Source organism: Canis lupus, chromosome 2, assembly GCF_048164855.1.
Source record: "Canis lupus baileyi chromosome 2, mCanLup2.hap1, whole genome shotgun sequence".
Classification (NCBI taxonomy): Eukaryota; Metazoa; Chordata; class Mammalia; order Carnivora; family Canidae; genus Canis; species Canis lupus.
This window is the reverse complement of record NC_132839.1, coordinates 60449317-60462769: the sequence shown is the minus strand read 5'-3', so window position 1 is coordinate 60462769 and position 13453 is coordinate 60449317. Positions and strand designations below refer to the sequence as shown.

Sequence of the window (13453 nt, the reverse complement as noted above, 5' to 3'; positions counted from 1 at the left end):
GTTAAAAACAAACTGTGCAAGGTGGCTCAAGGCTTGGTAGGTAGCAGAATGGCCATGAAGAGGACAAGGAGACCAAGACCCTTGACCTTGACATGGGGCTTTCATTCTAAGGGCTTGCAGAAAAGTTGCCACAAGAAGCTGTAAGGCTTCACGAATCAAAAGGACTCTAATGAGCCTCCAGACTGCCTTTCCCAAAAAACCTGAGAGTCAAGGCATAAGTTCCTTTGGAACCTGAAATACCGTGTCAACACCTTTGGGGTATGAAGATGGGAAAGAGGAAATATTGCTCCTGATCCCTAAGCTTCCATGTGAAGATGAAACAAAACATCCCCACCCCCACCCTGCCCCATGAGGGCACCTGTGGATTATGTTACTCCTTTGAGAGCAGGGATCAATCTACAAGTGACTGCAAAGGGTAACCCAGAAGCCACTAACAGCTGAAGACGCAGCATGATGCTGGATGGCGACACACCAAAAACAAAGACTGGCTTCTTGTCTTTGGCCAATTCTAGGATCTCCTGAATGAAGCCTCACAGTGCCCACAGCCCACTGCGTGCAGACGGTCTTCTGGCAGCTGTGTGCTCACCTTGCTTACTCTGAAGGTCTTTCAGCCTGGAGCAGAGCTCCTCCACTAAAGTCTCGATACCGGAGCTCTGTGTGAGAACAGAAATACACATTAGTTTCCTGCCAGGCATTCGTACACCCTTGTTTGTATGTAAAGGTTTCACAAATCTTCCACGTTCCAAATGAAATACCTTATCAATGCTTAAACAACATAAAAGCTGGAACACTACAGGTCTGCCAATCTGATCCAGTCCACGTACTTTACCAATAAAGTACCCTCAATGGCACTTACGACAAAATGTGAAAATATTAATGTACCTCCCAGGATGGCCTGTCTTCCCAAGGGTCAGTGACTAAATGTCAGTCACCACTGAAAATATTTGATATCTAGGTGAGCCAGGTCTTGTACCAGACTCAGTATGAAGGAGAAAAAAAAAACTGCAAAAATCTCACATAGCTCCTCTAGTTGCTCACAGTGTAGAGAAAACAAGGCTAAGTTTTTCTGTTCTTAAGTGAACACTGATAACTGCAACAGAAACGGCAGCATGGAGCGCACCACAGTGCTGAGCGCACACCCAAGCTCTATTTTGTCTGCAAGGTCATGAGCAGGGTGTTAGGCTCCAGCAGACGGGGGACATCTCAGGACAGTGCCCTCAGGAGCATGAAACCGGGAGGATCACCAGAACAGCCAAACTTTGAGGAAAAATGAATGCTGGAAACAGACACCAACAATCTTTCACTATGTAGACTTTTAAACTTTAAGAATTTTCTGTTTCTGAAGGAAGAAAGAAAAATCCCTCATGGGGTACAAGAAGAGCAAACGTGTTTCTGAGGACTTTATTCAGTGGTCAGAAGTCCCTTTTAATTCGGAAGGGAGTCTCTCTTAGGTGGGCCTGACCCAGACAGGTGCGCTTGGCTCCACTCAACCCGCTGCCCTCACGGGGCCTGCAGCAGCTAAAAATAGAACTTTTCCCCCTTCACTGAACTCAGAGTGACTCAGCACAAGTATTATGGATATCCTCAACAAGAAAGCACAGAGTGCCAGTTCCAACAGCGAGAAAGAGAACACAGTGAAAATGGTTAACTGTAGACACGGACGGTTACCCTCTACCCATGGCAGATCACAGCTGTTAGTTGGGGACACAGCACAGAGGGGGCGCCAGGGAAATAGATGGGCCCCAAAAGAGCCGTTCTTCCCCTAAAGCCCCTCCTAAAACCCGTGGCAAATGTTAGTCACAAACACTGCTCTGACTACACAAACCCATCAGAAAGCCTCTGCTTACCATAATGTTCAAGGGGTGTTGAATGTGGCTGTTTTATTGCATTTCCTCCAGACCACGAACTTAACACCGGTGTCAGCTGACACGCCACTCGCTGCATGCTGTTCTGTACAGCAAGCCTATGTCACTGTGTTTCTAAACCCAGTGCCAGGCTCCAGTGCAGAAGCCCAAGCCTCCAGGGACCCCACAGCAGCTGGCCGTTCCACAGTCTACGTGCGACAGTCATGATAAACCATGCTTTGTCTTGGAAATTACATCCACACATCTGTGAAGTTTAGTTGTTCTGGGCAGTAATGCAGGTTAGAAGTATGTGTATTTGCTCTCATACATAAATGGCAACAAAGCAGTGAGCTCACTCCCTAACTCCATATAGAAAAAGCAAGCTCTACCACCAGGCCTAGATCATCCTGTCCTGAATCCTACAGCATCCTACTTACATTACACTTAATCATTAGACTGTGGGGCTGTAATGGTGAACTGAAAAACAAAAAGGAGTACCCTAAGCAGCACCGTACCCAGTCATCCCCTGGCAGGTATTCTACAGTGAGAATTTGGTGTAGTAACGAGTTCTATATACTTTCCCCAATTATGATATAAACTATTAGATATCCCAGTATCTCTACAGTCTATCATATCCCAGGGGCACTCAAGAATACTGAGAGCCAGGGATCCCTGGGTGGTGCAGCGGTTTAGCGCCTGCCTTTGGCCCAGGGCGTGATCCTGGAGACCCAGGATCGAATCCCACATTGGGCTCCAGGTGCATGGAGCCTGCTTCTCCCTCTGCCTATGTCTCTGCCTCTCTCTCTGTGTGTGACTATCATAAATAAATAAAAAATTAAAAAAAAAAAAAAAAGAATACTGAGAGCCTACCATATCTTAAGAAATAAAGTAAATTAGGGGCATCTGGGTGGCTTAGTTGGTTAACCATCTGACTCAGTTTCACATCAGGTTGGGATCTCAGGATCATGGGATCCTGCCCCATGTCTGCTTGTTCCTCTCCCTCTGCTCCCAATAAATAAATAAAATAAAATCTTAAAAAAAGAAAAGTAACAGTGATAACTGTAAGGAAGAACACGTTATAGGTGAAAAAAATGCTAACATCCTGAAATTATGAACTGCTTTTCCGAACAGTATCACTTACAGTCACTGCACAGTATCAAATGAATATGTAAAAATGCCCCCAAACAGTAAGATCATGCTAAAAATTCAAGTAACAGTATTCTAAACCTGGAAACTGGTGCAGCACACAGGGAGACTGGCAAGTTTCTGATGCATGAGCATTCACTGATGTAGCACTCCCTCAGTCAACCAAAGATCACGAGCACCCGTGGGCCAAGTGTGACCCACGGAGAGAGAGAAAGGGCCCTTGTCCTCCCGGGTTTTACGCTGTAATCATGCCTGCCGCTCAGAGGAAATGGCCAAGTGGAATATATTTGGCTCTGGGGTTCCAACAGTCTAGGTCTTAGTATATGTGCTGCGGAAGCGAGCACACCAAAAGTCTAGGTCTTAATTGTGACCCTGCCACATACTCACAGGGTAGCATGATGTTTGTGCTGCTTGACCTGTGACCCTGAGAACACTACACTTTCTCCTCAAGATTCATGAGGGCAAACTAAGATGTCATACATGTGAGGCACCATCAGAGTGCCTGTCACATCAGTCACCTGAACGTTGGTGCCATTTCTAGATTTCGTGTATGTTTTTCATTTCCCAGAATCTCATTAATGTTATCACTGCCTCTAAAATGCCTTTAAATTTTGCTCTGCTTTGACTTTGAGGTTGGAGGCATAAGAAAGATAATTAACCTGACCCAGCTCACCCCACATCCTCTGGATTCCACCTGGACTCCGTGACCGCTGCCAGCCCTACTCCCTCACCGAGGCTGCCCGTGGAGGCTGGGCCTCGGTCAAATGTGGCAGCTACCATCCCACTACTTCTGGAAACTTCTTTCATTTGCTCCCTTCCCACAACATCTTCGGTCGTCCTCCTCCATGCTCTTCATTCTGCCCATCCTTCTCAACACAAGGGAACAAAGGCGATCACACTCACTGCCCCGTCACCACACTTCTCCATTTTCAAACCATACTCTTAACCACCTCAACAGTTCATCTCTTACGAAGAGATCATTTGAAATGGACACTCCCTAAGTGCTGGAAAGGGACCCTGCTCACAGGCAGCAACTCGGGTTAAATGTCATCCCAGGGCTCTCCACATGACCCTACCTAGATCACCCATCACCAACTCAGTTGCCACACCCGGAAAACAGCGACACCACAGCCACTGTGCTTCCCGCAGCAGCCCCCAGACTTCTCTCCTGCTACAGCTCCTGCAGTGTTCTTGTTCTACTTTCTGGGGATTCCCTCTGCCCTACCTTCCAACTCTTCTGTTGAACTTTTTCATTTCTACCATGTGTTTAGAACAAGAAAAGATCCCTTTGTCCCCCGAATGTGTCTTCTTCACAACAGTCCTGACCTTCAATGCCACGGCAGCTGGATGGAAGAAAGGGATGGGGATTCACCAATTTGTTGACTTTTAGCTTGCAATTTCCATTAAGGCATCTCCTAGCTTCCCCTCTTGGGTGCCTGGTGTCCTGCCTGGTTCTATTTCTCCAGAAAGTATCTACCAGAACAGGGAAAGCCTAGCACTTTGGTGTCCCCAGTGAACCATGTCTCCTGGGACTGAGCCCAGCACAGGCCTCGCCCACAGTGAAACACCACAGAGTGTGATGCATGGGCTCTTGGGATGCCAACTCCTGGGCTCCACCTGCCTGTACAGAGGCCTGTACTAGCCATGTGTAGGTCACAGCTAGTGATCCCTGTGGAGACACCAGACAAGGAGAGGCAATCACGGATCATCCAGTCCCAACTGCTATCTGATTGCCAGAGCATGAGACCCCACCCAAGACCAGCAACAAAACTTCCCAGTTGAGCCCTAGCTGACCCACACAACTGTAAGCAAGTAAAAATGGCTATTGGTATTAAGTCATTAATTTTGGACTACTTTGTCATGCAGCAATAACTAAGGTATACCTTTCCAAATACTCCTGTGCTTAAACCTACCCTGCATGTAGATTGAGCTCTTTTACAATCTTTCAGATCTCATAGTTTAATTTCTATTTATTTTATTTTATTTTATTTTATTTTATTTTATTTTGAGAGAGAAAACAAGGAGTGCATGTGCAAGCTGGGGTTGGGGTAGAGAGAGAATGTTAAGCAGGCTCCATACTAGGCAGAGAGCCCAATGCAGGGCTCTATCTTGCAACCTGAGCTGAAATCAAGCTTAATTAAAGGAGCCACCCAGGCAACCCTCAGATTTTAATTTCCAAAGCACTGTTGGAAGATTATTGAGAGAAAACCCAACTAGATATTGAGATATGACTACTGGTGATGACATACATAAAGGATCACTCACTTCCATTTTAAAAACCTTTTTAAGGCCAGCCCCGGTGGCGCAGCGGTTTGGCGCCGCCTGCAGCCTGGGGTGTGATCCTGGAGATCCAGGATCGAGTCCCACATCGGGCTCCTTGCATGGAGCCTGCTTCTCCCTTTGCCTGTCTCTCTCTCTCTCTCTCTCTCTGTCTCTCATGAATAAATAAATAAAATCTTAAAAAAAAAAAAAAAACCTTAAAAAAAAAACTTTAAAAACCTTTTTAAAATTTAGAACTAAGTTAATGTAAACAAAAGAGCACCATGTGAGACAACTGAGAATCTATAACAGGGTTGATAAGCTCATGCCTTCAGTGGCCAGGAAGTCATAGAAATATGTGATATGGCCAGGTATAATGCAATACATAGCAGGGGCATGTAGATAAACACCTCTGGCCTACTGCCTTTCAAAGATTAAAATAAAAAAAAAAATTAAAACCCCAAACAAAAAGCTGTTTTTGCCAAGGCACCTGCATGAGGGTTGTGAGTCCCATCCTTGACCACAGGAAGGTCAACAAAAATCTACCCATTGGCTGCCTCCAGTTCTTATTTACAGCTGTTCTCTAGAATATGGTATAGAGGAAGAGAGAAATATCCACTGGTAAACATTATCAAATGCCTACTACATGCCAGGGAGGACAAGATCCACATCTTCTTAGAATGATGGGCAAAAAAGTTATAATTTGTCACAGGAAGTAGAGGATGTCAGCCTCTGTTACAAGTAACCATCAAAGAACTTGATTAATCAAAGCTTAAAAAACGGTAAGCTTTGCATCCTCTGCAGCAGGACAGTGTGACACACCCCCTCGTGCACACAGTCTCTTTTACATCTCACACCACAACCCCACACATGCCTCCTTTTTGCCCTCTTACCACCAAGGCTGCAGATTTTATAGCAGCAGCTTTTGTTTCTTTCCTTTCTCATATCCTCACTTGATGTTTGATATTCAGGAATTACTTGAAAAACCAAAATAGCCTACCTTTTCTAAAGACAGATCAGAAGATCTGGCCCCATTAGACAGCACCAGCCATAGCCACAACCAGTGTGGAGAGAGGCCTCAGCACTCCCTACTGCTGCACTTACTCAGCTTCCTACTTGGCCCTGGAAACACAAGATCTCCGGGTCTGGGCGAGATACACTAACAGACCAACCTCTTCCCCAAACCATAAAGCCTCACCAGCCCCCCACTCCACCCAGCCGTCCTTTCCAAGTCTCCACGTAGCCCTATCCACAGCAGCTCACGTTCAAAGGTCTATTCACACCTCCACACATAGATTAGTGGTTCTTCCCTAATTTCCTTTCCTCAGAAATGAAAATTGCATTTTTTAAAAAAGATGTATTTGAAAAAGAGAGAGTGTGTGCAGGAGCAAGGAGAGTGGCAGAGGGAGAAGATCCCAAGCAGACTGCGTTAAGTGCAGAGCCCGACTTGGGGCCCCATCTCATGACCCTGAGATCATGACCTGAACCAAAATCAAGAGACAGACGCTCAACTGCCTGAGCCACCCCACCCAGGCATCTCTAAAAATCGCATTCTTGCAAAAACCACAGCTATCCTCCATAATGTCACCCTTTTCTCCAGCCCAAATCAAGTCCTGTCAGCTCTACCTTCAAAATGTACTTAGAATCTCACTAGTTCTCACTGTCCTCTACCTTTAGACCGCTGCTTTCTCGGAGTCTACCCCGTCCTGTCCCATCCCAACTTAGTGAGACGGCCTGTGGGGTCCTATCAGCACTGAAGTGAGGCTACACTAGCCTCTGCTCCAGACCCTCCAACACTTCACTTCCCAGAGGAAAAGCCAAAATCCTCCCCAAGGCCTACAGGTCTTCTTGCATGCCCCCCTCCCCATCCCATCTATACCGAGGAGGTAAGGTCAAGGCTTCCTCAGCAAGGTAGACAGAGCCGTGAACTCCTGAGCTTTAGCAACCACTGACCGGCTTCGCAGGGGTCTGGCCTACAGAGCGAGCACAGCCTCATTTCTTGCAATGTTCAGAAACTTACACATTTTAAGCATTCCATACATGTCACTTATTACTATTTTGATACTCTTATTATCCAGAATGAGCTAAGTTCACAAGTCAGGTGCAAAGACACAATTAATATGTATTGTCAAAATTAACTTCAATAGTAGACCGCCATGAAACTCAGTCTTTATATATTCAACCCTGTACAGCATATAAACTATACATATGCAAATACTAAGATGTACTACATGCTTCTACTGGTGAGCTTCAATGTTGGAATATGAGCAACTCCAACAAGCCCCCCGCGGTACTCAGGGCATGAATCTCTCAGTGGGGCTCCATGGCAGCCTCAGGCCGAGCAACAGCCCAGCCCAGGGCAAGCACAGCACCACTTCCAAACTTCTTGAAGTCGTCACTGCCTGCGAACCTGACAGGCAGTTTTGATGCAGTTTTCAGGAACTCCATTTAAATAAACAGAAATATAACTCATTATTAAAACAAAAACAAGCAATATAAAAAGCTCCAATTCCAGGGACTGAGAAAACAGTACCAAGTAAACTTGAAGGTTCTAAAAAAACAAGAGCGGGCAAACTTTAACCTTGCTTCATAGTCTTTAAAAAGGGGAAAGAGGGGTACGTGGGGGGGCTCAGTTGGTGAAGCATCTGCCTTCAAGCTCAGCATGATCTCAGATCCAGTCACACAGGGCTCCCTGCTGAGTCTGCTTCTCCCTTTCCTTCTGCTCCTCCCCTCTGCATGCTCATGCTTGCATGCTCACTCCCCCCAACCCCTTGCTCACACGCTCTCAAATAAATCTTTAAAAAATATTAAAATGGGGCAAGAGGTCTGGATATAGTTGACATCAGACACACATCGTGTCCACTGACAACACAAACAGACAGCTCAGGAGAGCATCACTTCATAAAACCAGGCATCTGGGCGTGGCGTGAGGTGCACCACCCCCTTTATAGGCTCTGGTACAACTCTAACCAAAGCAGATGCAAAATGTGCTAGAGAAAGCAAGTGCCCAGAGAAGGGCACGTTACTTGCAGATGCAGATGCAGATGCAGATGCAGGGAATCAGCAAAGGCACTTCAGCGGGACCTCACAAACAGCAAAGCCCACCAAGGTCATGACCTCCTGGAGGAATCAAGACCAGATGCCCAAATCTTTGCAGGTGCTGCCAAACTTTATTCAACGTATAAAATTAAATTTGACATAACTGAGTTTTCTGTTTTGGTGACATCTCTTAGACAAAATATTGAGCTGAGCAGGTTAAAGAGATGTGCTGTCATATGGGGTACAATTTGTGGGGATAGATTGGGAGGAGATACAGGGTCCCATCACACGTATGCACAAGAGGAGTCAGGGAAGTTAGCCACTCTACCGAAACCATGACACAGTGATGAGTCTGATGCTATGGATGCTTTTATAGCAACAACTAACATGGTACCTGTAACAGGCACAAACGAAAGTCACGAGAAAAGAATTCATCTCACAGGTAATGCATAACATCACCTCTACCTACCTACCTAATATTAGGACAGCCTCTTTGTGTTATTGTCTTATAGTTATGTCATTAACATTTTAGTCAGAAGGTAAACTTGTTCAGGGCTTTTGATTCTGGATCAGATGGTAGAGACTGGGTGGGAAAATGGAGCACAGAACCACATATGTATCATCCTCGATATTTAGGCAATGAACATCATACCCACATGCAAACATTCACTGTGGCCAAAACAGAAAACAAAACATTTGCATTCAAATTTCCTATGTAGGACCTCCTTATGCCAGCAGACGGATTCTAGAAAGAAAAGCCTGGGGACATACAACCTACAGTTTATGAACATCCACAGTGATTCCTTTCTGTTGTTAGGGACCATGAGGAAAGAAGGTCTTTTTCCAGGTTCTTTCCACTGACTCCCTCAAACCAGGAGAGCTGGCTTAAGAACTTCCTGCTTCCTCTTCATTCCCCAAGCAGACAGCCAGCTCCTTGTACATGTCTCGCACGTTCATTTACTCAGCTCGTTTTCATTTGGTGAGATTAAAAGCATTCATCATTAAGAAAAAACAATGCAACAATTTTTTTATAAAACGAGAAAAACAGGGATCCCTGGGTGGCGCAGCGGTTTGGTGCCTGCCTTTGGCCCAGGGCGCGATCCTGGTAGACCCGGGATCGAATCCCACGTCGGGCTCCCGGTGCATGGAGCCTGCTTCTCCCTCTGCCTGTGTCTCTGCACCTCTCTCTCTCTGTGACTATCATAAATAAATAAAAAATTAAAAAAATAAAAAAATAAAAATAAAAAAAATAAAACGAGAAAAACAGGGATGACTGGACGACTCAATGGCTGAGCGTCTGCCTTTGGCTCAGGTCATGATCCCGGGGGTCCTGGGATCGAGTCCTGCACTGGGTTCCCCGCAAGGAACCTGCTTCTCCCTCTGCCTAGATCTCTGCCTCTATGTCTCTCACAAATGAATAAATAAGTAAGTGTTAAAAAAAAAAATGAGAGAGAGAGAGAGATAGAAGAACAAACTGGAAAAGTAGACTTCACTGGGCTAGAAAAATAAACTTCCCAGCAAAGGAAAGCATTTTTCCCAAGAAACAATGGAAAGAACCACTCTGTTTGCACTGCTCCTACTTCACACCAAGTCCTTTCCAGCACGCAGCACGCTCAGCTAGGATGAACCCGACACGAGCGCCATGAGGCAGGGAAGCAGGGTCTTGCATTGGGTTGGGACAGGTGCCCGTATTCCTCCTTATTCCACAGTTCATGTCAAGCACCCTTGTTTTCCACTCGGCTTCCCTTCACTGTGAGCTGAAGCCAAGAGTCACTTCTCAAGCAACTTTGGTCCAAAGCAGAAATAGGATCCTTTCCCAGACTGAAACTCCTGACTCACATTTTCCTCCCAACCATGACTCAGCAGCTTCTTTGGATTTTTTTCAAAGTATTTACCTGAACTAACCTCCTTAAAAAAAACCACCTGCCATTTTCAACGCCAAATTACTTTCCTTGCAGTGCCAGATAGAAATACCTCCTGGGTAACTCTCCAACCACCCTGTTCTTTCAGAGCGTTGCCTCTAGCTCCAGGAGTGGACCCCCAGGCAATGCTGCCTGTCCTTGCAGTCCACCGCCTGATCGTGTGTGCTCCTGCCCACACCCAGCCAATTACCCTGTCCATAGCTGATCGGTGCTTAGGTACTAGCCTTTAGCAATGGTGTGGGGATGGGGCTAGCAGGTGGTGTTTCCCACCATCCGTGCTATAGTGGAGAAAGCCAGACTCCAGAGAGAGATGGAATGACCCAGAAGCAGAGAGGGAAGCAAAGGAGAGACTGTGGATCATTACAGAAAATAACTTTGACTGCCAATCATTTTCTTCCTAGTTGAGGCGTTCCTCGGGCCCTGCATTTCCAGACGTGGTTTCAGTAAGATATCCCTATGTCCTTTGTGTATATTATCCCACTTTTTCTTAAACTAGGTTCATAATATTTCCACTTGCTGTAATGAGACAGTTCCTCAGACAGCCAGATGAGCGGTAACTTCCAAATCCCTATCCCACAGTCTAGGAGGCAGCAGTTTCAAGAAATCACAAGGCAAAAATCAAAGGGGTGGGGGAGAGGAACACAGTGGGAGAGGACAGGAAGGGTAGGGATGCCCAGGGGAGACTCCCTAACACCTGAGTGTGTGCAATTCCATCATCCCCCGTGCCTGCACTCACTTTCAGGCACCAGGAGACAGGCACACGGGGAGCTCAGCCTCGGTCCCCAAAGAGCACAGTCACGAACGGAGGACAGAAATGAACAACTGCAACTGAGGAGGTGAGGCACGCATGAACAGAACACGTCCGTGCCAGGGGCTCGGGCTCTCACATGCGGCGCTGAGCGGGATGAGAACACACAGCTGGGACGCACTCTTGGACAAGCCTTAAAAGGCACGTGAGCTGGGTGGTGGCCACACAGAATATTATCAAATGGAGCAAACCCGATTATCCCAACATCAGCCATTAGGTAACGCATATGATTCCTTTATTAATCTTCTAATACTTCATATAAAATAGTTCTCGTGTCTTTTAGCATCCTGAAAGAACAAAATGGTTTCAGAATATAATCACCCATTTAATGTTTTTTTTTTTAAGATTTTATTTATTTATTCATGAGAGACACAGAGAGAGAGAGGCAGAGACACAGGCAGAGGTAGAAGCAGGCTCCCTGTGGGAAGCCTGATGTGAGACTCAATCCCAGGACCCCAGAATCACGCCCTGAGCTGAAGGCAGATGCTCAACCACCAAGCCACCCAGGCGTCCCATAATCACCCATTTAAATTAAGAAGTTTCTGGAGGACAGAATCCTTTCAATTCAACTCTGCTAATAAAAAGGAACTTAAAACCAGACCATCTCAAATAACTGGTAAAAGCAAAATAATTTTCTAAGTAGAAGGATCTCAGAGAGTATATCTTACAGGGAGTAATAAGAACTACATAGTATTAACTTAAATGGGTGATTATATTCTCAAACCATTTTGTTCTTTCAGGATGCTAAAGGACACAACTATTTCATGTGAAGTATTAGAAGATTAATATAATAAAATAATCTTATGGGGGAGCCTGGCTGACTCAGTCAGTAGAGCATACGACTCTTGATCTCTAGGTCATGAGTTCAAGCCCCATGTTGGGGATAGAGCTTACTTAAAAAAAAATAAAAATTCTTGTAATATTTTCTTAAAACAAAAAATTATATGAATCATAAGGAAATGCAGTGCCCTTAAAACACTAAACTGCTATCCCACTTCTAGGAATGGATCCAAAAGAAATAATCTAGAATATGGAAAAGCCACACATAAAAATATTCTGGAGAGCATAACAGAAAATCAAGAGTAAGCTGAACAGGAGTGTCTGATGGCTCAGTCAGAAGAGCATGAGACTCTGGATCTTAGGAGTCATGAGTTTACGCATAGAGATTACTTAAAAAGAAAAAAAAAAAAGAGCAAGCTAAGGGAATATCCACTAATAAAGAGTGTATTATATTGCTGTTGGAATATTATTTGATGAAATAGAACTTAGCCATTACAAAGAAGATAATGTAATAAAAAGATGGAGCATGTTAAATGGGAAAAAAAGGATATATAATTTGGTGGATCCTCTAGTTGTAATATTACATTAAAAATATATATTTTATACAACTTCATTTATGCAGAAAAATGCCCTAGAGGAAGAAGTGATACTGTTCCCACCACAGTGGTAAGATAATGAGTAGTTTACTGTTTAAGTTTCTTTGGTCAAGATGTTATATTTGTATACTTAAAAAAAAAAAAAAACCCCACCCCCCTCCTCACCCTGCTCCACCTCTTTTTTTCTTCAGTATTAGAAGTAAAACGGGAACCTACTTCATCAGAAGCAGAGCGAAGACATTGGACAGCAGCCTGTTTTTTCATTTCTTCTAGAGTCAGATCTGAGCACTTTTTCTTACTCTTTCCCCATTTCTTGTAAGCTCCTTTTTCCCAGCCCAGGAAGATGTCATTCTCCTAAAGCAAGATTAGACAGACTTCAATGAACAAGAGTAAATAACAAGTTTCAACACTATTTCTCACACACATTCCCTTCCCAAGAACATTCATCACCAGGAAGTTCAGAGACCACAAAACATGGTCAATCTGAGCGCTTCAGGTTAATTATTCATTTGGTATCTATTTCCCAGGTTCTCATTATATTATTTAGAATTTATGATCTTAAGGAATATGACTCACACACATTCAGTAAATGCTAATAAATAATTCAATTTATGTATGTGTATGTAAATGCAAGTACATCATACATGTAAATATATGATGTAAGGATATTATAAATGCAAATGTAAATTTATGCAAATATAAGATCATATGTAAATGCAAGTACATCATAAATTCCAAACTATATACATAATTAAATGTCTTCTCTTCTGCGCTTCCCACTCTTCAGTAATGAGTGTTCATATTACTACCAGATTTTATCATTTAACAGTTAAATGGTTCAATCCTTATTGCTTTACCTGTAGTCTATAAAACAACAGATATAAAACATTTCATGTTGGCAAGAGAAGTCCCCCCACCCCTTGGTTCCACATGGCCCATAATAAAAGTCTGAAGAAAATTTGAAAAGCAGGAAGAAAACAAAAAATCATAACTGATCCTACCACCCAGTAAAAACTAGAGTAATTTGGTCTGCCTTATTTGGTCTTTTCTATATGCTTT

The 13453-nt window shown here is 44.3% G+C and overlaps 1 protein-coding gene across 12 annotated transcripts in view; it reads right to left on the bottom strand.

Moving 5' to 3' along the window:
• KIAA0232 (KIAA0232 ortholog) overlaps window positions 1-13453 on the bottom strand; it is a 94041-nt gene that overhangs the window by 26107 nt on the left and 54481 nt on the right. For 9 of the 12 annotated variants that reach the window (XM_072802736.1, XM_072802741.1, XM_072802767.1 and 6 more), the window contains exons 3-4: window positions 12611-12748; window positions 587-653 (exon numbers count right to left, since the gene is read on the bottom strand). In XM_072802736.1, coding sequence (XP_072658837.1) covers window positions 587-653; window positions 12611-12748 — 205 coding nt within the window. Of the gene's footprint in view, window positions 1-586; window positions 654-1847; window positions 1963-12610; window positions 12749-13453 lie in introns of those variants that run through there. The other 3 variants (XM_072802776.1, XM_072802787.1, XM_072802734.1) reach the window with 2 other exon arrangements.